Source organism: Amia ocellicauda, chromosome 2 (assembly GCF_036373705.1).
Source record: "Amia ocellicauda isolate fAmiCal2 chromosome 2, fAmiCal2.hap1, whole genome shotgun sequence".
Lineage (NCBI taxonomy): Eukaryota > Metazoa > Chordata > Actinopteri > Amiiformes > Amiidae > Amia > Amia ocellicauda.
The window spans coordinates 61841351-61867897 of NC_089851.1; the positions used below are offsets into that span (position 1 = coordinate 61841351).

Here is a 26547-nt window from a genome sequence, read left to right on the forward strand (position 1 = left end):
TAGAAACTGAATAGAAACATTAGCTACTAGATTACATGCCTTTTGAAAAACAGTGGGGCAACAGTGTTATATCCAAAGCAATGTAAACATGGAAGTATATCAAGTATTGGGAAGATATAAAGCTTTGTGTGATTCTTGCAAGCCTTGCAAACACCCCTGGATAAAAACATCAGCCTAATAAGAAGAGCAACAACAGGAAGACACCAAAGTATTGCATTAAACAATATTTTTTGTATGTGTTTAAGACTCTCCTCAAAACAAAGTCATAAATCACCCATCACCCAAGCCTTTACTTGAACATTATTCAGTGATTCCTTTTGATTTGAGTATAAAATCTATCAATCAACTATAATTATTAATCAGTTATGCCTTTTCAGAGATGGTCCAACACTGGTTCAGCCCACAGTTGACTGAACTGAGTAGAGACAGGGGGCATATCAGCTTCCTAATGAGTTCAGGATGGTTCTTTTACCCCCGCTATGAAACAGTCAGTCAATGTCTGAAGCCTGGGACTTGCTCAGGCATTGTGGTTCCCCCACCTTGGGATACACCAACTCTCCCAGAGTCCGCTCCTCAAAGGTGTCTTCTGGCCTTTGTCCCCAGCGTGCTTCCCAGTCACTGACTCGGCCTGATCACCTCATTAACTCACGCATTTGAATGTCCTCCTGAGGAACATCTATCCTCTCAGGTACCTGGAACCCAAACGGTCTTGTATAAGCAGGTGCAGAAGACCTTGAAACCATGATAAAGGCATCTAATTGATGGTGTAACTGATCTGTTGAGCTGCAGTTGGAGCGACACACACATGACCCTGCGGACCTCCAGCAGGTCTGAGACCACTGTCCTACACCGGGCTGCACTGTGCTGTCAGTGTACTGAGAGAAGTGCAACAGCAGGGATGGGTGAGCAGCAGTTGGGTTTGGGGGGGAGGGGGTCCCCCTTGGTAGTGATCACAGCTTGGAGCATGTTTCTGAAGCTGGTCATTAACCTTGTGCAAAAATTGCATCAGTGCTGCTTCAGAGCCTGTGGAGGCTGAAGGGCGTTCAGGAGAGTTCTTGGCCACACTTTCTGTGCATGTGAATCTGGTCCTGGGCAAGGAAGGCTTTTCTCATCTTTATTTATCCCACTGTCGATTCCCAACCTCGCAGACACAGCCAGGAACTGTTAGGAGTTGAAAGGTATTTAATGCACGCTAGTTGTGAAGTTGGAAGCTTGATGCATGCATTTAATTTAAAATGTTATGTTTTTTTCAGTCCCTCCTGATACCAACAGCGCCCGTGTTATAGACCACAATGTGATAAATATAGTGCTATCCCACATATTGACTATATCACACTCTTGTAAACCTTGGAAAAGGCAAATAAACAAATCCAAGCAATTTGCAATTAGCAGTGATGTCGGGATTACAAACTCCATCCCAAGGATGTGTTGCCCTTGTTGTTTTCTCACAATGCGCAGTGATAGGCAAATTAAGTGTGTGTGGGGGAGCCATCTGGAACAGTCTGTTGTCGGTTAGAAAGATGGTTCTCTCTGTCTGCCATGTTCAATATTGTTCAGCGGTTCAGGCCATCGCTCGAGGCCTCAGTCCACTGTGCTGATATACAGAGCACCTGTTTTTCCCTGCTGTGATCCTGGAGTCTGGGATCTGGTGGCTGGATACTGTTCCCTCCCCAGCCTACACAACCTCACACAAAGCTTCAGGGAAGACAGGACAGATACAATAAAATAGTACTGTAATGATTCGAGGACACAGGACTGAAGGGAAGAATATTGTCACATTTAAAACAATTGCTCTCTTCCTTCTGATCCGATTACATAAAATAAGCAGAAATGGTTGAGTGCTCTAACTGAGGCCTGAAAAAGACTAGAAAGAGCAGAGAAATGCCTTCTCCTTAAAAGTACACCACACTGAGTACTGTACAGTAAATCCAGCATGGGGACAAGTGGCCGATACTGTAGTAGGATACGCAAACTCTGACATGAGTAGCAGAAAAACAGTTTACTGCGCTGGGTCAGATGAGTTTACGCAGTTTAAGAAAAGTATATTTCCTGAAATATGGGTGCATTCACAAAAACAATCAAAAAAAAACTTTGGGGATGGAGGGGGAGGGGGGGCTGGCAGGATGTATCGTTAATTTGTGCACAGAAGCGCGAATTCAGGGCTCAGTTGAGAGGGTGCCATGGAAATGAAAAAAGAAAGAAACAAAAAAAGTCTGGTTCGTTTCATTAAAACCTGACAGAACTAGTCTGAGGGATCCCGGTGAAACAATAGAGAAAACAGTGCAAACACATAACAAGAGGAACATGATTAAATCACAAAAGTGACAGAAAATCAATGGGAACAGCCAGGGATCAATAAAGCTGCTCTTTCAGATGGAACCACGAGAGCTGGGCCCTCTCTGTAGCAACTCTCCCAGCGCAAACACATGGCTTCATTCTGTCAGCATGGAGAGATTTCAAATCAGTACAGACATATATATTTACATTAAAAGATCCAAAAAACACTCACCTTTCCAGCTTTATTTCTTACACGCTTTGGTAGAAAACTTTCTGTTAAACTTCCTGGACCAGCAACTTGTGTTAAAGTGTCTTTCCTCCTCAGCCTCGTCCACTGTGAACCTAGACTCCCTTGGATGGGTCGCAGACCAATGAAAATGGTACTGTGCCTTCGATGGAAAAGTAAGCAGCATATCTGTGTGTGTGTGCGCGTGTGTGTGTGTGTGTGTGTGTGTGTGTGTGTGTGTGTGTGTGTGTGTGTGTGTGTGTGTGTGTGTGTGTGTGTGTGTGTGCACGCTGTACACAAAACTACAGGTTCACTCAGTGGATGTGTTCAAAGGAAACAAACATTCAGACAGGGGTCCTCAGCTTGGATCCTTCCATTAAGGGATGGAAGCCGAGCTGAATTAAATTATTATTGCTATTTTGAGTACAATATTAGCATTGTATCAACCGTCAGGCCTGAAGATCCTGCTCTCAGAGTGTGTGTGGATTAAAGACGGGCCTGGAACTACAGCTCTGGTCTCATGAGATAAAGTTTCTGGGTTTGGGAGTTAATCTTCATACTGAACGAACCCCCAGATGAACCCACTGAGCAGAGCAAGGTGTAGAGAAGCAGACGTGGGCCTGCATGGGTCAAGAGTTTGTGTACAGTACTGAATATAGTCTAAAGTGACGTTTTTAAAAGCACGATAAGTATGATTTCTTCTCACTTGCTGGACATTGAGATGTTCCTCCACTTTACACATTGTTACATTTTATAACTTTCAAATATAAGTTACTGTACATCTGCGTTAAGTAGAAAAGTGTCAAAACATCAGTATTTGCCTTAAACCGTAATTAACTATAGACTGCCAACACTTCTTAAAGTAACTCAGGATTTAACCCTCTCTGCTTTCAGTCGAAATGGATCGGTACTTCACTTTTGACTACTTCAAGGTCTGGCTTTGAAGTGATTTAATTTGTAAACTGAAATTCTGAAACTGTTGTCTAAAAGGCTTTTGTTATTTGCAAAATCATGATTACTTGGTTTAAGTGATATGGATAAAAGTGGAAAGATTATGTGGTGCATGTTGGCATGTTGTCTGGTGATAATGTTGTCACTTGACCAAATATGTCTCTTTTGAAGCATCAAAGGTTTGCGTTCACTGTGGACGCAGCACATCAGAACCACACCGACCCCCAGCACTGAACAAATAATATAAAATGTGTCATATTCTTAGTGTGCTCAACAAATAACTTAGAAAAGGCCAGATTGTTTTTGTCTGAAGATGGAGGTTTTTATGAACCATCATAAAGGTCTTCAGCAGCTTCACTGCCTTGTTTGAAGTGTTTTGGGAAAGTCTGAAGCTGATGTGAACAGCCCTCTAAAGGGGCAAAAAGAAGATGATTTTATCGAGTGGAGGGTAGGGGGGGTGTGGGGACAGATGAGGGTCAGTGAGAAGGCGAAACACAGAAGCAGAAGCTCTCTCTGTGTAATCAACCTGTACCATACAAGAGCATCCTCCAAATCCGCACCTGACATCTCCCTTCAACACTTGCTCTGGCTGCAGCCCCCACTCCCCAGCTTTTAACATGCAGGAGCGGGAGAGTGGTGTGTGTGGGGGGGGTGCAGGATTTTATTTACACAACCCGAAAGTACAATCAGTCTCTCAGCTCATTAGGCCTCGGGTTGTGACAGCGTCTTTTAAAATCCACACACTTGTACACGCCCACAACTTTGTTTTTGTTTTAGTTTTCTCGCTTTACTATGCGATCTTAAAATAATCCAGTGGCTCCCACACAGCTGTGTGAGAAGATACCTTAATCATGGGTCTGTTTGGGTGATCTGATGCAATTCTACATGATTAAATTGATTTGAAAGTCCGTGTGGATATTACTTGTTTAGCTGTGTTTATAGACACATCTATAGAATCTATGGGTAGATTAGTTGATTCGTTGTCCCCGGATGAAGACTGAAGGTATTATTCCAGTGCGCTGGTACATATAAACTGTTCATATCAGGGCCTCAGTCCTTCCTGGGGCTGCAGGTCAGTCTGGTCTGTCCTGTGTTAAAAAATTAGAATAAACCAATTAAACAAACCGACCAACCAACCAAAATGTTTCCCCCCCATTGTCGTTCGAAGTACAAGCAGCTAAGTAAGTAAGGAAGGAAAATAATATGTGATCACTCCCCCCACTCAACAATATTGCAATCCCCCCACTTGACAATACACAATCACGACCCCCACTCGACAATTCAGTGTCACGGCACCTTGGCTGTGCACATTTCTGCAGGGAACCCTGGGGACGACACAAATATTAGTTACAATTCATGTTTACTAATGCTAAGGGCTGTCAAGTTTTAAATGCATTTATTTTGGACTATAATTATTTTTTACTTCGGCAGTTCATATATAAACCGTTTGGAAAGAGGAAACATGAGATGAAAAATAATAACGCATCATAGACTCGCTCCTCAGCATGTTACTTTCTATAATGTCAATGTAAGCCCAATGTGCCGAACCAAACCAGGCTTTTATATATCTAGGATGTGTGCTTTACATTTTATATTAATTGTACTCCTGCACCTTTGTAATGCTTAAATTGAACTTGATTTGTATGGCTGCACTTTTGTAATGCTCGTGTAAACTGAAGGTCGCCCTGGATAATAAATAATAATAATAACAAAGTAAGTAAAAGTGATTAATTAAAAACATTTAAAGAGTAACTGGTGCGGGCCACGAAACCCGTACTAATCAGTTCAATCGCTAAACATCGTGTGGAATTCCAGTGAGCGCAAATATTCCTCGAGTCTATGATTCGCCCACTGAGACAAATGCTGTCTGCTACCTTTCACCGGCCCTCTCTCCCTGGCTAGACTGTTTGTTAGAAAAATGGTTGTTAATGCTGGGGGTTGCTTGTAATTAACAATAATAATAGTCCATCCCTATTTAATAATCCTAGATTTCAGCAGTATTTTGCCCAGAGCTGTAGTCTTGTTTCTCTCTCTCTCTCTCTCCCCCTCCCTCCCTCCCTCTCTCCCCTTCCCTCTCTTTCTCTCTCTCTCCCCTTTCCTCCCTCTTTCTCTCCTTCTCTCCCGTCTGCAGTGATGTGCGCAGTGCCGGTCAGGGGGCCTGGGGAATCCCCTGGGTGGCGGGGAAGGCGAGGAGCAGCCCCTGCCATCCCCACCGCCCACCGCTGAGTCACTGAGTCCCCTGCACCCTGCGGGGACGGGGGGCAGCATCAGCATGATGCTGATTCTCTGCTGGGCTGCATCAGCCAGCCAGTCCATCAGAGCGACGACCCCCCCGCCACACGAGACATGCAGTCCCCTTCTGCTAGCGTTCGCTTCAATATCCATCTTTCTCATCATTTGCCCAATGCCCCCACCTCTCTCCCTCACCCCTCTGTTGGTTTGTTTGTTTATAAGTGGTGTGTAAAACAAATCCAATTTCTGATCCAACCCAACGACCAGGGCGGGGTCGTCTCAGTGTCCCAGCGCTGGAGACAGTGGTGACTACATGAGGTGAATTCTGCATCAGTGTGCAGTGTCTCTGTTGAAATAAGACTAATGCAAACTAACGCACCGTACCATGGGTCTTGTCCCGAGGATCCTTCATGGGAATGTGTCCTATAGTTCAGGACTCATCCATTCAGGACACGATGAGCTAAAGGGACAGAATATCTGTCATGTGACTTTAACTTACACACACCGCTGTGCACGACTGCTCTTTCACAGCTCTGAGGCTGCGTGGAGAAGCCTGGAAACATATCTATATTTTCATTATTCGATGGCCGTAAATCAGCAGTAAAATGCTTGCAGTTATATGGCATGGACAAGCTTAACAATTAGTTATGATACATTAAAGTGATGATATCTCCATCACCGGATGAAGACGCCATAACAGCAGGTCTCTGCAGCGAGGAGGCACGAGTCGGGCAAGTCTGAAAATGTCAAATCTGGAACCTGGCAATTATGTTTTACCTCTCAGCTACAATTTATGCAGCTCTTTGCTCTGATAAAGATATGTATATATACTTTTGAATATATATACAGTACTGTGCATAAGTTTTAGGCAGGTTTGAAAAAATGCTGTAAAGTAAGAATGCTTTCAAAAATAGATATGTTAATAGATTATATTTATCAATTAACTAAATGCAAAGTGAGTGAACAGAAGAAAAATCTAAATCAAATCCATATTTGGTGTGACCACCCTTTGCCTTGCACCAAACAGCTTGCTAACCACAGTTGCTTCTCTCTCTTCATGTAATCCCAGACAGTCTTGATAATGTTGAGATCAGGGCTCTGTGGGGGTCATACCATCACTTCCAGGACACCTTGTTTTTCTTTACGCTGAAGATAGTTCTTAATGACTGTCGCTGTATGTTTGGGGTCGTTGTCATGCTGCAGAATAAATTTGGGCCCAATCAGATGCCTCCCTGATGGTATTGCATGATGGATAAGTATCTGCCTGTACTTCTCAGCATTGAGGAGACCATTAATTCTGACCAAATCCCCAACTACATTTGTAGAAATGCAGCCCCAAACTTGCAAGGAACCTCCACCATGCTTCACTGTTGCCTGCAGACCCTCATTCGTGTACCGCTCTCCAGCCCTTCGGCGAACAAACTGCCTTCTGCTACAGCCAACTATTTCAAATGTTGATTCATCAGTCCAGAGCACATACTGCCATTTTTCTGCACCCCAATTCCTGTGTACTCCAGCATAGTTGAGTCACTTGGCTTTATTGCCAAGTCGGTGGTATGGCCTTTTGGTCATGAAGGCCACTTCAGACCAGACTTCTCTGGACAGTAGATGGGAGTGCCAGGGTCACACTGTTTCCTGCCAATTCTGAGCTGATGCCACTACTGGACATCTTCTGATTGTGAAGGGAACTAAGCACGATGTGTCTTTCATCTGCTGCAGTAAGTTTCCTTGGCCGACCACTGCATCTATGGTTCTCAATGTTGCCTGTTTCTTTGTGCTTCTTCAAAAGAGCTTGCACAGCACATCTGGAAACCCCTGTCTGCCTTGAAATGTCTGCCTGGGAGAGACCTTGCTGATGCAGTATAACTACCTTGTGTCTTGTTGCTGCACTCAGTCTTGCCATGGTGTACGACTTTTGACAGCAAACTGTCTTCAGCAACCTCACCTTGTTAGCTGAGTTTGGCTGTTCCTCACCCAGTTTTATTCCTCCTACACAGCTGTTTCTGTTTCAGTTAATGATTGTGTTTCAACCCGTGTGTCCCAGCAGACGTGTCAGGGTGCGGAGTCTCGCTCAAGGTGCTCTGGGCCGCACTCACCAGGCAGGGGGGGAGACATCAATTACAGAGTCACCCTGACCGCTGGGCTACACGAGCGTTTTATCAGAGCTAATGGCGCTGTATGGATACCAAAGTTCACCTTCCACTACAAAGAGGCCTAGCCTGTGCGGACTGCATTTTTAAAGCACCAAGACTGTTTTAATAACGGGAGTGGTGCCGGGGAGTAAATAACTGCACTGGCACCAACTGGTACAACTCACACCAGGCTGGAGCTCTCTCTGTGCCTGATACTAGAGCACTACAACACAGCTGAGCAACCGAAATCATAATCATAACCATAATAATACTAGGCCTTTAGTCCTGATAGCATCCAGTTGAAGGACGAGGCCACATTACTGAGCAGCGAGGAATGCTGTTGCACTTTTGTTTTGCACAGCAGTAAAGTAGGATTTAGCTATTTTAAATTAATGTAATTGCTCAAGATAATGAGTTTCAGAGAAGTAAGCTCACTTGATATAGCGCCTTTCGCAAAAGAGCTGCCTCAGCGTGCTGCACAGGATCAATGCGCCCATGAAGGGCTGTGCGGTAAATAAACTGCAGGGAACAGAGGAGAGGAGACGAAGCCTCCTGCAGGAGAAAATCAATGTGCTCGGCCTGATGGCAGCCTCCCATCTCAGCACACATGTTTTAATTAATCTGCTAGATAAAAGTTCTTCACACAAAAGAGTCATGTCTCTATCCACCCTGAATAAACAATGTGACCATGACTGTGGCTCACTGGAAGGAGGCCTGAGGTGTCACACACCCCTATAGGGTTCAAGACTCTAAGACTCTCTAAGCACACAGCGAGAATAGCAGGGGCACCAGCAGAACTGGCAGAGAGCGCAGTGACCTCAGAAGAGCCAACTGGGGGAAGGAGCTCGGCCACTGAGCCTCTTCTCATCCTGAGAAGATAGGACCAGGTGCAAAGTAGGATTTCTTGCCAGGGTCATAAGCATGCCCTCCTCAATGTAGCAGGTTTGTTTATTAGACTAAAGCCCGACCCAAATCAAAGTCTGTAATTGGTGGCACGTGAGAACAAGCAGGGTTTGGTAGACGGACTAACAAAGACACCTCCATAAAGCGTGGAGATTGTACCTCAGAAATGACGGAGATTTCAAATTCAGTCCCGACCAGGATGCGGACAGACTCCAGATGAAGGCAAATGAGACGTATTCATAGAAAAAAATATCTGAGGAAGGCAGGGAAAAGTTCACCCCAACACACACACACACTCCGTTAAAGGTTAAAAACAAATCTGGTTGTGTACAAGGAAGTCCTACTTGTATACAATGTAAAGACAGAAAATGCCGAGTTATGAAACTGCAGGCAGGGATGGTGTGGAGATGCTAGTCGCTCACATGGGCGAGGGGTGGCTGGCAAGGTAGGGGTTAGTGGGCCAGATCAAACTGTGTGACAGAGGAAACTAGGACAGAGAAGGTTATAAAGCATCCCATCATGAAGCGCTCTCTGCCAGGACTGGACTGATTGTGGATGTTGTGTCACCGAACTCAAACCACTGTTTCAAGCCTGTCATTGTGACGGCTGCAGTGGAATCTCTGACATCAGAGGCCAAAATACAAACACACAAACATCAAACATACAACAAGCTTCGATTATTATTATTTTTGTAGTGATTTATTGATGCCCTTTTAATTGCCAGTTGTCATCTAATATCACTCTCATTAGACTCTGACTGGACAAAAACACATTTTTTTTAAAGCATGAAATAAATGCTGCCCTGGTTTCAGTAGATAACAGTCAGGGTTTAAAGCAGAGAATCTAACGTGGTGGTTTAGAAGGAGATTGTTTAAAAATGGTCTTTCCCATTCAAACATCAGTCTCTTCACCAGCCGTTTGAGATACAATATTTATTCCAAAAGTGCATTTCATCTCTCACTCCTCTCTATCTGATTGTCTTGAATGCCTGGAAGCACACCCTAGTCCAACAAAACTGAGGAATGTTCCCCTAAACCCTCTGCAGGTACCTGAAATTATTTACAATCTGCAACACTAACTAACCACTTTGTGTAAATCTCAGCTGTGGCCATGCAGTTAGACTCAGTCTGCGAGTCTCCAGGAGAGATTACAGCGCTGTGCAAGCCTGTTCATGTCTGTGGCATGGTGGGTACACTCGCAGATGGAGCCACGATCAAACATAGGTTGGGGGGGGGACATTCATTCTCTGTGACCGCTCTCAAAAATGCCTGGAATACAGAGCCTTCAAACAGGAACTCTTACTCTGCGGCCGCGAGCTTCGGTGCCGACACCCCTCTGCGAATTGCTCCTGTGACTCCTGGTTCCCAAGATGGGGAGCAGAGGGAAGGGAAGGGGAAACCCGAACTCAGCTGCTCTCTTTATCGCCACCTCATGGTCGATATGCCCAGCCGGAGGAGAAACTGCAGAGTCTCTGACAAACAAACACACAGACACCCGTCCCACAAGCCCAGACAGCAACCGTCAGACCAGCGGCATCAATCTCCACCAGAGTCCTCACACACTCCCTCTGGGTCACAGACATTGTAATACAAGTCAGAAACACCCTGTATCTTCATCATTATCATTATTATTATTATTATTATTATTATTATTATTATTATTATTATTAAAATTGCTTTGCATGTAGTACTCCTAGCATGTAGAGGCCTATCTGCCCCTTCTGAAGCGAGACTGGGCAATCGACTGGGCAGGACCTTTACACCCTCTTAGCATGAGGGTGGGCTGGGGGTGGAAAAACCACCAGGACTTTGCTGGGACTTTGCTGGGAAGGTCAGAAGTATGTCTTGTACCTACCTACCTACTGGCACTAAATAAGTTAACTAATGATTCTGGAAATTAGATGTAGGTAATAGGTTATTATTATTATTATTATTATTATTATTATTATTATTATTATTATTATTATTATTATTGTTATTATTATTATTATTGTTGTATACTACTGTTATTATTACTACTAATATTATTATTATTTATTTTTAGACAGTCCTCTGATTTGGTCAAAAGAAGAATGTTTTTAGCTGAGTATTGTTTATCGAGTACCTTGGTTAGTTTTAAGTTTGCATTATTGATGTGCGATATCTACTGTGTTTTACGTATTTTTATTTTTGCATTTTGTTGTTGTGGTTGTGGTTGGTAGACCGCCCTACACTGTGTCATGTAGATAGTAATCCATTCCATGTGTGATCATCTCAAAGCAGAGTTCAGTGTTGAGGTGTCTTCAGATGAGCGATTAGTAATTATCCTAAACATAGGAAGACATATTTGAAATAATTTGTAACAGATGAGACTTCCGACACAATCATTGGTTAAAGTCAGGCCGAGCAAAGGCTTTATTTGTACATATGAATTATTGCTATCGGTTCTCAATGAAAAACATACAGCGCACTAACCACACGCTTTCACTTAATTCAATTCACCATCCAGACAGAAATAGTGTTTTATCACTTCTAATGTGCCGTATGCGTGCTCTGCGATCCTGCAAAACAAATATGTGCTACAGAACATGGAGCCGGATTGGCACGGATGGCGAAAAGGCCAGACAGCACAGCTCTTCACATCACGCTGTTGAAATCAAGCGCAAGTGATTTCACAAGCCGTTAAAAGACAGGACGGTGTTGGTTGAGCACAGGACGGAGGATTATGAAATAGAGTTCAGGCCCATCGGCCCACATGAGAGCGCCATGCATTCTCACACGGCAGGTCATTCATCCCCAGTCTGTCTGTCATCCCGGGAAGAAAATCCAATCAATGCTTTCTATTCTACAGGTCTGCTTTCTGGCACGATGACATTCTCATCCTCAATAGAAAGCCATACAGAACCTGACAAAGTGTAATCGATGTGACCTTCAGCCGTCTCATACAGAAACACAGTGTATGTGTCTGTGCAGATGTGTTCACAATGTAAATATATGTATAAGCAGGAACTACAGATTGATATTCTAGCAGGCTCCTGCAGACCTGTACACTGATGTCCATAGGATGCTTGTCTTCCTCAGGAGCTCACTTGATGAGGTATATCCTGCTGGGCCAGGTCCTTGTCCTCGCAGTGCCACTCAGAGAGATGTGCAGGAGCCGGTTACACCGACCGCATGCGCCGAGACCTGGAAGCCTGTTCAAAGCCAGGTGTGGTGGACATTTGTGGTCTGACGCCACACCCGTGCGATGGAGCACAAGTGCACTGGCGGCCATGGAGCCTCACCAGACACCTCCTGCAGTCAGAGATGGGGCTCAGAATTGACAAGCATCCCTTTCCAGCCAGTCTCGGCACAGCTTGCACCATTTTGTGCCCCACTTGGGGATAGATTTGCCACAGGATGCAAAACAGAAATTTGGACTTATACAAAAAATATCAAGACAGGTGCTGAATGGCATTCGGAGCTACAGAGTTATAGGTGCAGGTCTGACTTTAATGGATAAACAGGTAGAGTTTAATCTAAATAATATTAATTTTACTATGTTAATTGATACATGACACTGAAGGGCCAATACATTAGTCTCACTATGTGAGTCTCACCATGCATGAACACACACTTTGCATGGCTGCAGAGCAATTTGGAGTAGGCAATGTCTTGGGGTGTGGGTGGAACCTGGCGCATCGGGACAAAACACTCCCTATGGACACAGGGAGAACATGCTCCACACAGGCCGACGTACAGTCGAACCCTGAGCGGTGAGGCAGCTGTGCTAATCACAGCGCCACTGTGCCGCCCACAGTACACACAACATAATGAAGCTATCTGATGAACTGTAGACTGCCCTGGGGTGTGGTGAGGAAAGGCAAGAGGCTGCTCATGACAGGGTGCTGCAAATCCAACCCGAGACCAGGAGGCTGGCAGTGACGGAAGAGTGCCAGTGACCTGCGCTCAGACAGGATGTTCTAGAAATGGGCCTTGGCAGGACCAGGTAGTGGAAGTGTTTGCATCAGTTTGGGGCCTGAAAGACAGCAGAGTTAGACATGACTGCACACTGACAGGAACCCCAACTGGTCACAGGCTTCCTATTACAACACTCTGCAACAGCGCACATCCAGATGGTTTTATGGCTGGGTCTGAAGGATGGCTTTACTAAATCTAATGCGGCCAAACTTGCGAGGAAGCATTTCACCGCACTGGCACCAATAAATTATTCAAAGCTAACCACACATTGTTTCAGGCTAAGGCCAGAGAAGAGCAACGTTTTTTACAAAGCACTTGTGCAGAAGATGTATATTTATACATAAATCATCTCCTGCCATTGTTAATCATCGCGCTGCTGTTGTGGTCTTTACAATTCGTCGAACAGTGTGATTGTGACCTTTAGGATACTTAATTTCCCCTCCCTGCCTGCTCCATCCGCACTCCCTGCTAACCTGTTTTCCCGTTGGCAATAAAACATTATCATTACAACTGACAGACTTATCAAGGCGCAGATAACGACTAAACAGCACTGCAAATAGCAGAAGAAAAGAGGGAAGTGGTTATAAATAGATCATATTTACAGTATAATAATTGAGCCAAAAGACTATTTGTCACGTCTATGCGTCTGTAGGCCTGTCCAGCTGTGATGGAGCTGTAACCATGCCTGTCCAATCTTGAAGTGTAAATGTGTCACACACACACACACACACACACACAAACAGACTAATGAAATATCACGTTCAAAAACAGTCAACATGTATAAAAACACGGGGAAGTAAGACAATCGTGCACATACCTTGCCTGCTGCTATGGGTTTGTCCATACAGCGGTTACCATGGCTAGTGCTGGCTGTGAGGTGGACTTTGGAGGCAGGCTTTGTGTCTGAGCTCCCCAAATAGTGCGCTGTGATCCAGGCCAGTAAGGTTGTGTACATTGGAAAAGGCACTTTCAATATCTAACTGCCTGGGAGCAGCACAGTCAGGGCAAAGTACACACGGCCCTGGCATCCCAGTCCGGCTACTGTTCTGGAAGTCGTGTAGCAGTATATTGTTCGATGAACAATTTGTGTTTGGTGTAATATACTGTTTATGCGTGTGTGGGGTCAGTGCTTACAGTGCTTAACTTCAGTTTTACTTTGTCTTTCTCATTGTGAAGATTATGAAACATGACGGAAGACACCTTCAGTGACTGCTTAATTCCCCCACTACAGAAATAATTGAAACGTTTTCTTGAGCATACAGTTGAATAGCTGTTGTAGTCTGTTGACAATATTTTCTAATGCCAATGACACAGTGATGCCCAAAGCCCTTCTGAAATATTAGAAAGCTTCTTCTGCTTATCCTGCTGTTTATTTATCTCACTTGAGAGGTAGAAAGTGACGGCATGGACGGGTTTGCTGTAGGGCGGCTGTTACTGCCTTTTAATTGAGGCAGAAATGACAAATTAAAATTAGGTGGCTTCAAAGTTTGGTGCACAAGGGGGACAACGCATTATCCTACAGATATAATGTGGAACTCCTGACTCCTTACATTATAACATGAAGATCCTAGATGCTTTGTGTGTGTGTGTGTATTTTGTGTTTTGAAGTTCTGCTAGGATGACACCCCACTAAAGAATTACACAATAAACTCACCTCTCTAGTCACGCAACATTAGCATGTCAGTTTGCATTGAAAACCTTTAGTCCTGCCCCCTTACAGTTATGAATTTGACCCCATGTGTACACAGCAGGCAGACACACGTATAGAAATATTTAAATGTGTGTGTAAATATATATTAATATTCATATATGCAACTATATATATGTATGTATATATGTGTGTGTATAGTACTTAATACTACTATATATAAAATACACTATAAAATCAGAGCAGGTTAGACTTCATGCAAATCCTCGCTCTGCAGCGGTTTGGGTTAGAACTGATGAAGAGACACAAAATCCCTTAATATTCCTCAGTTCCTGTCCTCTTACCTCAGCACAACCTTCACTGGAAATGGAAATGATGGATAATTGTGAGTAAATCAAGGCATTTGTTCACATGTGTTGGTGGCTCCATGGCAACCAATAAGGGCCCTTTGGTGAAATACTGGTGGAGAACTTCTAAAGATCTCTCTGTGAAGGGGGTTACACATGTAACATTTCCAACAGGGCATGCCACCTTAACATGTTTAAATCATCACCTTTAAAATCAACAAAATCACTGTGATACTCTGCTTTGTTTGCACACATTGAAGGACAATTAGCTTGACATGGCCTTCCTCATTGTAAAATAATCAATTTAAAGCGTATTTTAATGTTTATTTATGTAAATAATGGGTACGGATTGATTAATTATATTTCCCACTTGATCCGAAAGTGTGTATGTATATGTATATATATATATATATATATGTGTGTGTGTGTGTGTGTGTGTGTGTGTGTGTGTGTGCGTGCGTGTGCGTGTGCATGCTTGCACTGAAACTTAACTGGCTAATGGGCCACTATAATTAATGATTACCGGCAACATATTAAAATAAGCTATCTAGAGATATTTTGGTTATATAAAGTGCTCATTAGCCAAACAGCTGCTATATCCTGTTCAGTCGATGTCATTTTGCTACGAATCGTTTATGGCTGTCTTGCTTTTTGTCATCTATCAAGTCTTAAAACTTTACACGACTCTTTTTTTCCAGGAGGCCAACAAATGTAATTGCTTAATCGCCTTAATACCCTGACCAGTTTAACAATGAGCAAATAAAACGATTAAAAGACGATGGGCCATCTTAAAACATCAGTCGTGTGTTCCGCTGCCTAGGGTATAAAACGGTTGACAAATTTAATTAAGTAGTGTATGAGGGGGAAATGGTTTTGATTTTCTACCCCAAAGCCCCCCCAGCATAACACTCAAATCACATCGTATCCGCACATCATCAGCGCACTTTTAACCTTTCATTTGGAGCCGAGAGAAACACGCACAGAGAAATATGCAGTTTTGCGCTTCCTTTAGTATTAGAGGTCCGGAGGAGGATAGTGGTTTTCTTTTTTATGTATTGGTTGAGATAACTAAGTTAAAGTCATCTTAATGGGGATCAATAATGGACATAGTATCGTAATGTGATTATTAACGCCTTGTTAATAATTTACATACATGTATAAATGCAAACACATACATTGTGCGTATGAATGTGTGTGTGAGAGAGAGACAGTGTGAAGTTCATATCCCATCCCATTAGTCTGTAATAGTGGTGTATTTGTACTGTCCGTGTACTTCTAAGCACATAAGCGATACGACTACAACCTGCCATACGTAGTTATCAGTTGAACATATCAGGAAAGATAATCGTATTATTTCCCTGACTGACAAATGTATATTTACGCTAAAGGAACCTTTGGGAAAGAAAAAAAAAAAACTTGTAATTGATGTTTTCTCATAGAGCCCAACCCCTCCCCTCAAACCCACCCTTCAGGTGAAAAAGAAATCTTTAAAGATTTTTTTTTTTTTGGTCTTTTGTGGGATCACATCAGAAGGGTTTGTCGAGCCAATCAGCAACCTCCCCTGCCTAAGATCACAGCTATAATACATTGCACTAAAGCCAGACACTTCTCACAAGCGTCCCTAGCTTGCCTACCATTAAATCCAGACCCTTTTTGGTGTCTTTTTTTCCCCTCTATCGCTGCGACGACCAACTCCGATGCTTTTCCGTTATAACCGACCTGAAAGCTGTCATTTCCGCACCTGCCTCGGAGGAGATCCGTGGATAGTAAAAGACCGAGAAGAGAGAAGACAAGGGCATAGGATCTGAGAGCGAGAGAGAGAGAGAGAGGGAGAGAGAGAGAGAGAGATCTGGAGACAACCAGACACACACACACACACACACACACACACACACACACACACACAGACAGACAGGCTTCAAGTCATTAGATTCGGGGGACGAAATGCTGCTGTTGTCCAGGTTCGTGCTGCTGGGATTCCTCTGCGCAGCTTTGGTGTCCTCTGGGATGGCTTGTGGACCAGGCAGGGGCTATGGCAGGAGAAAACACCCCAAGAAATTGACACCTCTCGCTTACAAGCAGTTCATCCCTAATGTTGCAGAGAAGACCCTGGGGGCCAGTGGACGCTACGAAGGCAAGATCACCAGGAACTCGGAGAGATTTAAGGAACTGACTCCCAATTACAACCCTGATATTATCTTCAAGGATGAAGAAAACACGGGCGCTGACAGGCTCATGACACAGGTACGGTGCAAACTAACAGAATGCATTCAATTACAGCTGTATCTGATTATTTTCTATGATAATATATTATTCCCAGTATATTACCACTGTTACTGCTCGTCCAGCGGGGGAGGGCAGGTGACTGAGAAGGGGTAATTAAGACAACAACGTTTGAGCAACAAGCTTATAAAGTTTAAAGTCTCCTTGCTGTTTAAAATCCCATTTACTTTGTTGCTTTGTAGCGCACTTGCTGTGTGCTTGCTTGTGTGCCGGGGCATGTCCGCAAGGTTGCCGGGCACATCAGTTAAAGTGTCCCCAGCATTAGGGGACGGACCCCTGTGGACTCTCATCCGACACTGCAGCTGCGGCTCACTTGTGCCCTCGGTCCCGAGTTTAGGGTCTTCCGTTGTTTGCATTACAGTAACACAGTAGAGACACTTCAATCCACCATCCGTCCATCAAAAGGCATCCAGATGCAAAAGGCACTGAATCGCCGGCTTCGTGCGCAGTCCCTGTCTCGGATCAGAGTCTCCTGCGCCGCGCATGTTGCATTGCCTGTGCTGTTCATCTGGGCATGAACATATTGACATTTCTTAAAGGATGTGCTGTGCACCATTGCTAGACCCTGACGGGCCGGGACTTTGCCAATTAGCGGCGTTATGAACGTAGAAGTCAGACTTTTAAAGAAACAAGCATTGCGTTTTATTTTTTTCTCTATTTAAAATGTATCTATTCGTTTTTTAAATCTATTTGTTACAAGGCGATAAAGATAGAGTTGCATAATAAAGCATCCTTCCCCCCACGTCGGATATGGTGCATTTAAATGACTGCTTTGGGAAATAAATGTAGGATCGCTGTGTTTGAAGAGACTTCATCTGCATGACCTGCTTGCAAAACAGATTTCACAATTAAATATGGGTCAGAAATGATCCATTAGAGAGAATATGTCGCGCATCTATTCTTGGACTTTCAGGACTCCGGTGGCGGAGGCTTTGTTGTGAATGGGACCCAGTTATTTATAGCATGCCTCCCCGGGTTGTTATTATTCTTAGTACAATTAGTGCTGTTGGTTTTTTAATAGAGATGCTTGGGGAAATCATTACCCGTGCCCAGCCTCCTCGCATATAACAGGACCCAGAGTGGAGTGATGAAGCGCGCCTGCTTCTCTGAACCATATTGTAAAGCAGCATCCCCACTGAAATATCCCCCTGTGCAGTGGAAGAGTGCGTGCAGTCAGGGATACGTTTCTGTTACCCCCCTCCCCCCCGCCTACATCCCGATAATATTTAATTCACAATATAACCTTGCTAGAGACGTAACCCTGCATCCCATCATTGAAACAGTCAGCCGCAGAAGCACACATAGCCCTTGGTCATTGCGCATGAAAGCTGCGAGAAGACGGCGATCTGCTGGCAGTCACACACATCTTGCATTTTCAGCTCCACTTGCTCTCCTTGTATCGATCGGAATGGATAGGATTTCAGTTTGTATTTTTATATAACCAATGGCAACCCGAAAGCCCCAGTTTGCACCGTGCTTTCTTTTTATAGCCACGGTTTCTTTAACCTTTTACACTCGTCCATAAGAAAGGGGGGGAACGGAGGCAATGCGCGTCTGTAGAGAGAAAATGTTCAGTGTTGTGAAAAAAGAAAAGCGTTTATTTCCCATATCAAGACATGGCACATTTCCCTGGCCGTGCTTTTAAGAAGGGCTACTGCACAAGACGGAGGCTCTTCCCTGGGAATAGGCAGGCTCTTCTCCTCGGCTTGCCACTCTCGCTGCATTAGCTGGGAGCATTTGAACTTCTGACCTTCTGCCAATTTCTCTCCAATGGGAAACAAAAGCAAATTCGCATTAGTTCAATATTTGGTTTGTTCGGGGTTTCTGCGTGTTTTTTAAGAGCCCCTTCTTTCTCACATTGCTGACATCTGTGTCACTGGGACCCAACAGTCAGACACGCGTCTTCAACATGAGCCCCGTTATGAGCACCTTGTGCATCTCTGACAGGACAGGGGCTGCTAACTCGAGGTTAGGCGATTATCAGACAGACACTAGGGTATAATAATAATAAAAGGGAGTCTAAATCGTTAGAGAGCAACAGAAACACTTCCCAAAGTGACACACAGGTGCGCGTTTAAAGGGTTAATGCATCAGAGCACTATATATATATATATATATATATATATATATATGCAAATGTATATATAGTTTTGTATAAACGGGTGCCCTGCGGGTCACACACAAAAAAAAAAAAAAAAACACAAGAAGATAAAACTCAGTTCTGGTGTGGTTTATCTTCAAATGTAAATCAAACACCCGGTACAGTCCTGGCAATAAACGTGTTGCAGCCCGGGGGGGGGGACACGGTCATTTGGAACAGCTATGCGTTATGGAGGTAGGCCACCTTTGAACTACAAAGACAGGGAGATCACCCGAATAGAAACATTTGTGTGTAAAGTCACGGGAGGGGGCTATGGAAACAAACCAACATCAATGCCACACAAGATTAATTAACTAATTAACTAATTAATTGATCCACATATGATCAGCCGGCTCCGAATTGAAAGAGCCCACCAGGTTGTTTACTCTGACAGGTACCTGGTAAGTGTTTCTTGTGAGCAATTCATTTGTGCAGAGATTAGGGGCTGCCGGCTGCGGGGGCTTGTTGAACAACTTTGTCTCGGCACAAAGCAGCAGCCGGGGAGCCCTGCTGAGCTTCACGGTGGCTGAGCAGAATTTGGCTTGATTTGCGGCACACGACCCAATGAATTAATAAATACTCTGGGCTTCACGGCTTTTGACTCTGGCAATCCTGCTCAGAATGTGAGGCAGAGGTTTTCTGGCATGACTCTTTTTGCTCTCCCCCTTCTGCGTGCTACAAGTGCTTAGGATAATCTTTATATGCATGTGATCTTAATGTTTCATAATCTCTGCAGCAGGAGATAAGTACAGACGCTTCTGATTCTATGATCAATAGGACTTCTGCGTTGCTGTCTGTCTGGTGCAGGATGGGTGTCGAGGCAAGATGTGTGCATGCTCAACACATGCCGTGCGGTTTGTCCTGTGTATTTTCTGAGGGCCCAACAACTATGCAAGCGTGCATGTGGGGCACTTTCGAAATCAATGCAAGTGCTAAAATAAAGTGTGTTTTGTGCATGTGTGTGTCGTCTGAGGGGTGTCCTCGTCATTCTTGCTGCTCTGCTCCATTTCTTGCCCGCAGACGGGACAGTGTCTTCTGTGGGCTTCTCTTACGAGCGCGCTCAGCAATCCCGTCACGTCCTTTAAAAAAGTCCCAGAGCAGTTTGTTTCCCCTTCGGGAGCAGTGAAAAGGGTCTTTGTGATGTTTTATTTGACATATTGGTAAAGTGTTGGGAAGAGTTGTCCCGGAGAAGGCTAGGCATGTCGTCTCTGGGTCTGCGGAGAGGTTAGCGAGAGCAGTGCCCTAATAATAGGACAATAGATTTATCATTTTATAGTGAGTCGTATACACGGTGTTATTTGCACTCCAGCTAGTAAATGGGAGAGAATACATTATTGCTATTTCTGTGCCGCCTTTCTCGTCTTGCTTCTTTGATTTTCGGATGATTTGCCTCTATGCAAAAATCATCTCACTAGTAAATAAGTAGTAAAAGTAGCCTATAAAACGTAAACTGTGGCTACTGTGCGGCTGGGTTTCCAACAGAACTGCCTCCGACGAATAAAACCTGTGCTTGTGTTAGGCCTGGATCTATACGTTTCAAACTAGTGAAGCAGGCGGAAAGGACTTATCAAATATTAATTACCTGCTACTCTATCGTGTGTGTGTGTGTGTGTGTGTGTGTGTGTGTGTGTGTGTGTGTGTGTGTGTGAGAGAGAGAGAGAGAGTTTAATACAGCATCCAACTTGCCTGACTCTACCACTTCTTCTGCATCAGTGGCTATTAAGTAAATGTATTTAACTACTTTATATGATCAGGAAGTTAAAAACAGAATGAATCCTTATTATTCCTGTGAGGTTCATATATATATGTATTTGTTTTGTATTAGAAGCTGCAATGTTAAAACATGCCATTGAATTCTCAGCCCTTTTTTTTTTATCTATGGCTAATTCCACTCGGAATCTTAGGGGCCCTGTGGGTTCACTGCAAATATCCGCAATGTTAAGCACTTTACTGAGTGATTTGTCAAACTCAAGCTCCTAAGAGCTAATAAAACCATTTGAAAAGGCAGGAGAAAAGAAAAAGAACAGAAACCCTGTCCCGGCTGGTGACGGTGGGTTTCGGACGGACGCTGGACAGTTTCACTCTCTCCAAACACAGTGCTGTGAGACAGGCTTCTGCAAAAGAAAGCTCAAAAAGTACAGCATGAGAAACTGTCCTGTGCATCTTTGCTTTTATCCTTTCTGCTTATTAGTTATACATATGCACCGTCCCTATTCCCCTCTGAAATGGGCTGATAGGTTCATGTTTAGGTGGCAGAAAGCGGTGTGTAGGCCTGTTTCTCGGCAACAGCACAGTGTGTCTGCACTGACTTATTGCGAGGCTTATTGAATGAACTGTTCATTTGTTTTTTAAGGCATATTCATTAGTGTAAGTGATGTCACTCATGCTCTCTCTCTCTCTCTCTCTCTCTCAAGAGATGTAAGGACAAGTTGAATTCCCTGGCTATCTCTGTGATGAACCAGTGGCCCGGGGTGAAGCTGCGAGTGACCGAGGGCTGGGACGAAGATGGGCACCATTTTGAGGAGTCTCTGCACTACGAGGGCAGGGCAGTGGACATAACCACCTCGGACCGAGACAAGAGCAAATACGGCACCCTGTCCCGCCTGGCCGTGGAGGCGGGCTTTGACTGGGTCTACTACGAGTCCAAGGCGCACATCCACTGCTCCGTCAAAGCAGGTGAGACGTTACATTTATTTTAATAACTATATCGTATTTTACTCAACAAAAATGAGACACCATCATCAGTTGCTGACTAATGTTGTCTACTCCCGTCCTAGGCTATCAGAAATGTATTATTATTATTATGAATAAGAAGAAGAATTAATAATAGTCTTACCTGGAACTACTGTGGGAAATACTGTGGACTGTAAATCTATGTCTCAGTTGTGAAGTGGTCTTGGATGGATCAACTCAGTTGCCACAAGATGTCTAGAAAGCGAGAAGGATTTGGTTAACCACTTTTGCAAAGTCTGTAATTACACCTTCCTAAAATTAAATTATTGGCCACTTCTCTGCCGGTTACAGTGACTAATGGTGTCTTTATAAGCCTCTAAATTGAGGGTATTCACCAAAGACAAACACCAAGATTGGTTTCCACGTCAAAAGGCCTTCAATCAATTATTTATCTGTCCTCACCCAATCGAAAATGAAGTATATCCTAATAAAAAAGCAATTAGGCGGGTCCACTGTAAATTAAATATAGGGTTTTCAGTTCCCCGCAGGTTTCCGATTTAATCACAATTCGTAATAATACTACTACACATTTTTAATGCTAGCTTTGTATGACTTATTTTGTCCAAAGCGTTTAATCTTGCGACACTTCTTCAGTCTTGGGTGTTTTTCCAGGTTATTCTTTGTCGACACAATAGTCTCTGGCCATATAGTAGTAGTAGTAGTAGTGTGTGAATATTGGTGCTTCCGTTATTAGATGACGGTGCCCTTGTGCAGGGAGTGTGGAGGCGCCGCACACATTGCGCGGGGTTACATCGCCCCGCACTGTTCACAGCCAACACTCATCCTGATGAATGCTTTCATGTCACTTTTTAAATATTTACAGCACAGTCGGGTATAAACGTGAGCCGAGGCCAGTGTGATGATTCAGAAATAGGCCTATTGTGCCTATTTGTCTAAAAAAGATATAAGACGAAGTGCATTGAAACATGTAGTTCGTTTTGATATATATATCTAGATATATATATATATATATATATCAAAACGAACTACATGTTTCAATGCACTTCAATGCACTTCGTCTTATATATAATCACGCTATATATATATATATATATATATATATATATATAGCGTGATTACAAATGGTTCATTGTTACTATTGTCATATTGAATTATTTGAAATAACGAACCATTTGGAATCACGCTTCTGCTGTAGTTCTCTGAGTTTCCATTTGTAAAAGTACGCTGTTTTCTATTTAACGTTTTATTTAATTGTAATAATTATTAGACAGCGTCAGTGCATTCATTTAAACAGCAGTCCTGGGAGAATATCCCATTATAGGACTGCAGTGTCGCTAAGTACATTCCTCGTTGACTAAGCTTAGTGAATTATGAATATCCTTCAAATGATTAGAGCGGATTTATGTCACAGAAATGGTGTTTAAAACGAAATATTCGCTGGTTTGTTGTGAGAGTAAGACCGGTGCTTTAACACGACACAATGGCATAATTGTATAGGTATAATAACGTTTGGGTTTGAGAATCTCAGGGTATTTTCTAAATTATCTCATTGTTGGCATTTTGGTCAACTATGGAGCACCAAATGAGGGATATAATCCCACCCCACGCGTATTGTATTAGGCATTGAGTGGCAAATCTACTGTTTAAAATTCAGCACACATATTGGGCTCTGTGGTCATATTTAGTCTGTGTCATGCAGGGTCGTGTGACTGTACGAGCGCCACACTGGAGTCGCGGGGCTAAAGCTGGTTTCATGCCGGGGAATCTCATGAGCAGATTAAATGCGCAAATCCGAGCAGGAAGATCCCTTTCTCTAGATCGGTGTTTGTCCAAAGTATGATCCAGGATATGGGAATGTAAAGCAGACTTGTCTGAATTTCTGTGATGGGGACGGCATCGCGGGCCCGGTGCTGAAGCGGACCCTAGGACGGGCTGCTGGGAGCATTTACAGCCGGGCTTCATTTAAAATTCAGATGCACGTCTTGAGTGCCTTGGAAAAGTGTTGAAATAGTGTTTGCAGTGCCCTGCTTTTTGGAGAGTATGTGTGTGAATTGGCACATGGGGGCTCCTGCACCTGAGCAAATATGGGAAAGGAGCTGGGAAAGGCGTAAGTGTCCTTTTCCAAGAGTGGGTCCATCTACGAGCGGCATTAGAATGACAATGTCCGCTCTTTATTGGTTTTTAATTAGGGGAGCCAAGCTGGTCCTTCTCCAGACGCGGGGTTTTCACACCTCTCCCTATTCACTGGACTGTTTGGAAAGGTTTTTTTCATCCTATGAGAACTGAAAAATGCAAATTCCGTTTAAGTACTTGATAAAAGTTCATAGACATCCCGCCTTATATTACCTCAGACCTATATCTAATGAAACGATAACTGGTATATGTTGTTAGATACGTTTACTTTTTAATGTTTTATTGAAAAAACACCCAAATCTGCTTCAGTGAGCCGGGGCGGGTTACTCATAAACCAACCCGTAAAAGTTCATGTGGACACCCAGATCCAATTAGAAAGCCATCCCCCTGCCCCATGTTTCGGTAATTCAGTGACTTTTATAAACTAGACAACAGCGGGGACCAGGTGAGGAAAGTGATCAAGAGTAATTACTTCTCACGCCAACCCCACAATCACGCAAAATTGCCACCAATCAATACAATCGGCCCTTTTACACTTGTTTGAATTGATTTTTGTGTTCATTGGTTGCATTTTTATTTCATACACGCCGTTTATTTGCACAGAGAACTCAGTCGCAGCCAAGTCCGGAGGATGCTTCCCCGGGTCCGCGTCGGTGGCGCTGGAGGACGGCAGCAGGAGGCCGGTGCGGGACCTGCGGCCGGGGGACAGGGTCCTGGCGGCGGACGAGCAGGGACACCTGCTCTACAGCGACTTCATCATGTTCGTGGACAAGGACACGGACACCCGGAGACAGTTCTACGTGATCGAGACCGCGGAGCCCCGCAGCAGGGTCACCCTGACCGCCGCCCATCTGCTCTTTGTTGCCGACAACAGCACCGGCCAGGAGGGACCCCACGCCCTGAGCGCCGCCTTTGCCAGCAGCGTGAGGCCCGGGCACAGGGTGTTCGTGAGCGGCGGGCGGGACGAGCCCCTGAGGGCGGCCACCGTGGAAAGGATTTACGTGGAAGAGCACGACAGCTCGTTCGCTCCCGTCACGGCCCAGGGCACCATCGTGGTGGACCGGGTTCTTGCGTCCTGCTACGCCGTAGTAGAAGACCACAGATGGGCGCACTGGGCTTTTGCACCCGTGCGCCTGGGCTACGGACTGTCCCGCTTATTACTTCACAGAGACGAGGCCACGGCCAACGGCACCGCGGCGAGAGATGGCGTGCACTGGTACTCCAGCGCCCTCTATAAGATCGGCACCTGGGTGCTGAGCAGGAGTTCAATGCATCCGCTCGGGATGCCCGTCGTCTCCAGTTGAAAGAGCTGCGGCGTCCAGAGCGCAGGGACTCGTGTAGGGCGAGCCACGAAAGTAAGAAATCAAGAAATAGAGAAATAGAGACGCCACAAAAGACCCCAGAGCAGTGGGGGGATATTTATTTCATTGACATTGACATGTCTTCTTTTCAAAGAATAAATGGACCTTGAAGAGCCTTAAAACTTTTCTCTGAATAATTTATTCTCCTGTGAACTGGTCGCCGGTGTCGCATCAGTGGATGTCGGCCCGGCTAAATGTGCAGAATCTATTTTTGTATATCACAATCCTACAGCAAACGAGCAAGAAAATGGAAAAAAGGAAAACAATCTAGACAGTTTGTAATGTTCTGTGCAAATGTGCAACTGACTGTTATCTATTTTGGGGGATAAACATACTTCTTGGGGTTCCATAAATTATATTTTTATACACAGAATTGTAAATTAGATTTTTGACGGATCGTTACTTACTGAATCACATTTCGTTATTTGAAATAGTGTAAGATATGAGAATATATTATTTTAATTTAAATAGTTGCAAAATATAAAGTCTTGGCAATCTACTGTTTTTTATGTTTGTTAGGATGTTTGTTTTTTTGTTTGTTTGTTGTTGTTTTTTAAGTTTGTAAACTGGTCAATCGCCATGTTATTGTAGAAGAGCGGGCTAGTGTTGCCTGGTCCCGTGCAAAAGGTACTTTTTTCTTGTTTTCCCTTTTTTTTACATTTTGTTTCAGACAATTTTAAAAGTGCACATTCAGACGACTTCATGATATGATAAAGTAGTAGTTCAAAAACCAAGATGTTTCTCTAAATAAATTAAATAATATTAATAATAATAATGATGATGATGATGATGATGATGATAATGATAATAATAACTGCTGTAAATTTACTAAAATGTATTTTTTGCATATTTTGTAATAGTGAAATAGTTTTATAGAAATAAAATGCTCCAGATGCACAGTTTGGATCGTATATAATACATGAGGTGTTCGTGCCATCTAACTTTCATAACAGCGCAATATGTCGAAAAGAAATGTTTAGAGTTTATTATTTATATGTTTATTACGAAATGAGATAAAGAAACTATTGAAACTTACGACTGTTACATGTTTTTGTGTCTGACCAAAGGGAGAGAGTCCCTCCCTGTCAATACACACTCAGGCCAACAAGTCCCCTCGCAGAGACACACAGACTCGAGGCGCCTGCAGCATCCAGATGTGCCTTGTTCTTGAAAGGGGCTCTTTCATTGCCTTTTCTTGGGCTCTTCTGGGGCCACCGTCGTCCAGTACCCGATCACCTGCAATCAATATATACACAGCTCTGGAATAAATCAGGAGACCACT

The 26547-nt window shown here is 43.9% G+C and overlaps 1 protein-coding gene across 1 annotated transcript; it reads left to right on the plus strand.

The window, feature by feature from the left end:
* The first annotated feature begins 16213 nt into the window (after positions 1–16213).
* Positions 16214–26300, plus strand: shha (sonic hedgehog signaling molecule a). Its single transcript, XM_066688120.1, has 3 exons — positions 16214–16898; positions 21492–21753; positions 24508–26300. The coding sequence occupies exons 1-3, from the start codon at positions 16599–16601 to the stop codon at positions 25206–25208; spliced, it is 1263 nt and encodes a 420-aa protein (XP_066544217.1). The 5' UTR covers positions 16214–16598; the 3' UTR covers positions 25209–26300.
* Positions 26301–26547: the final 247 nt, after the last annotated feature.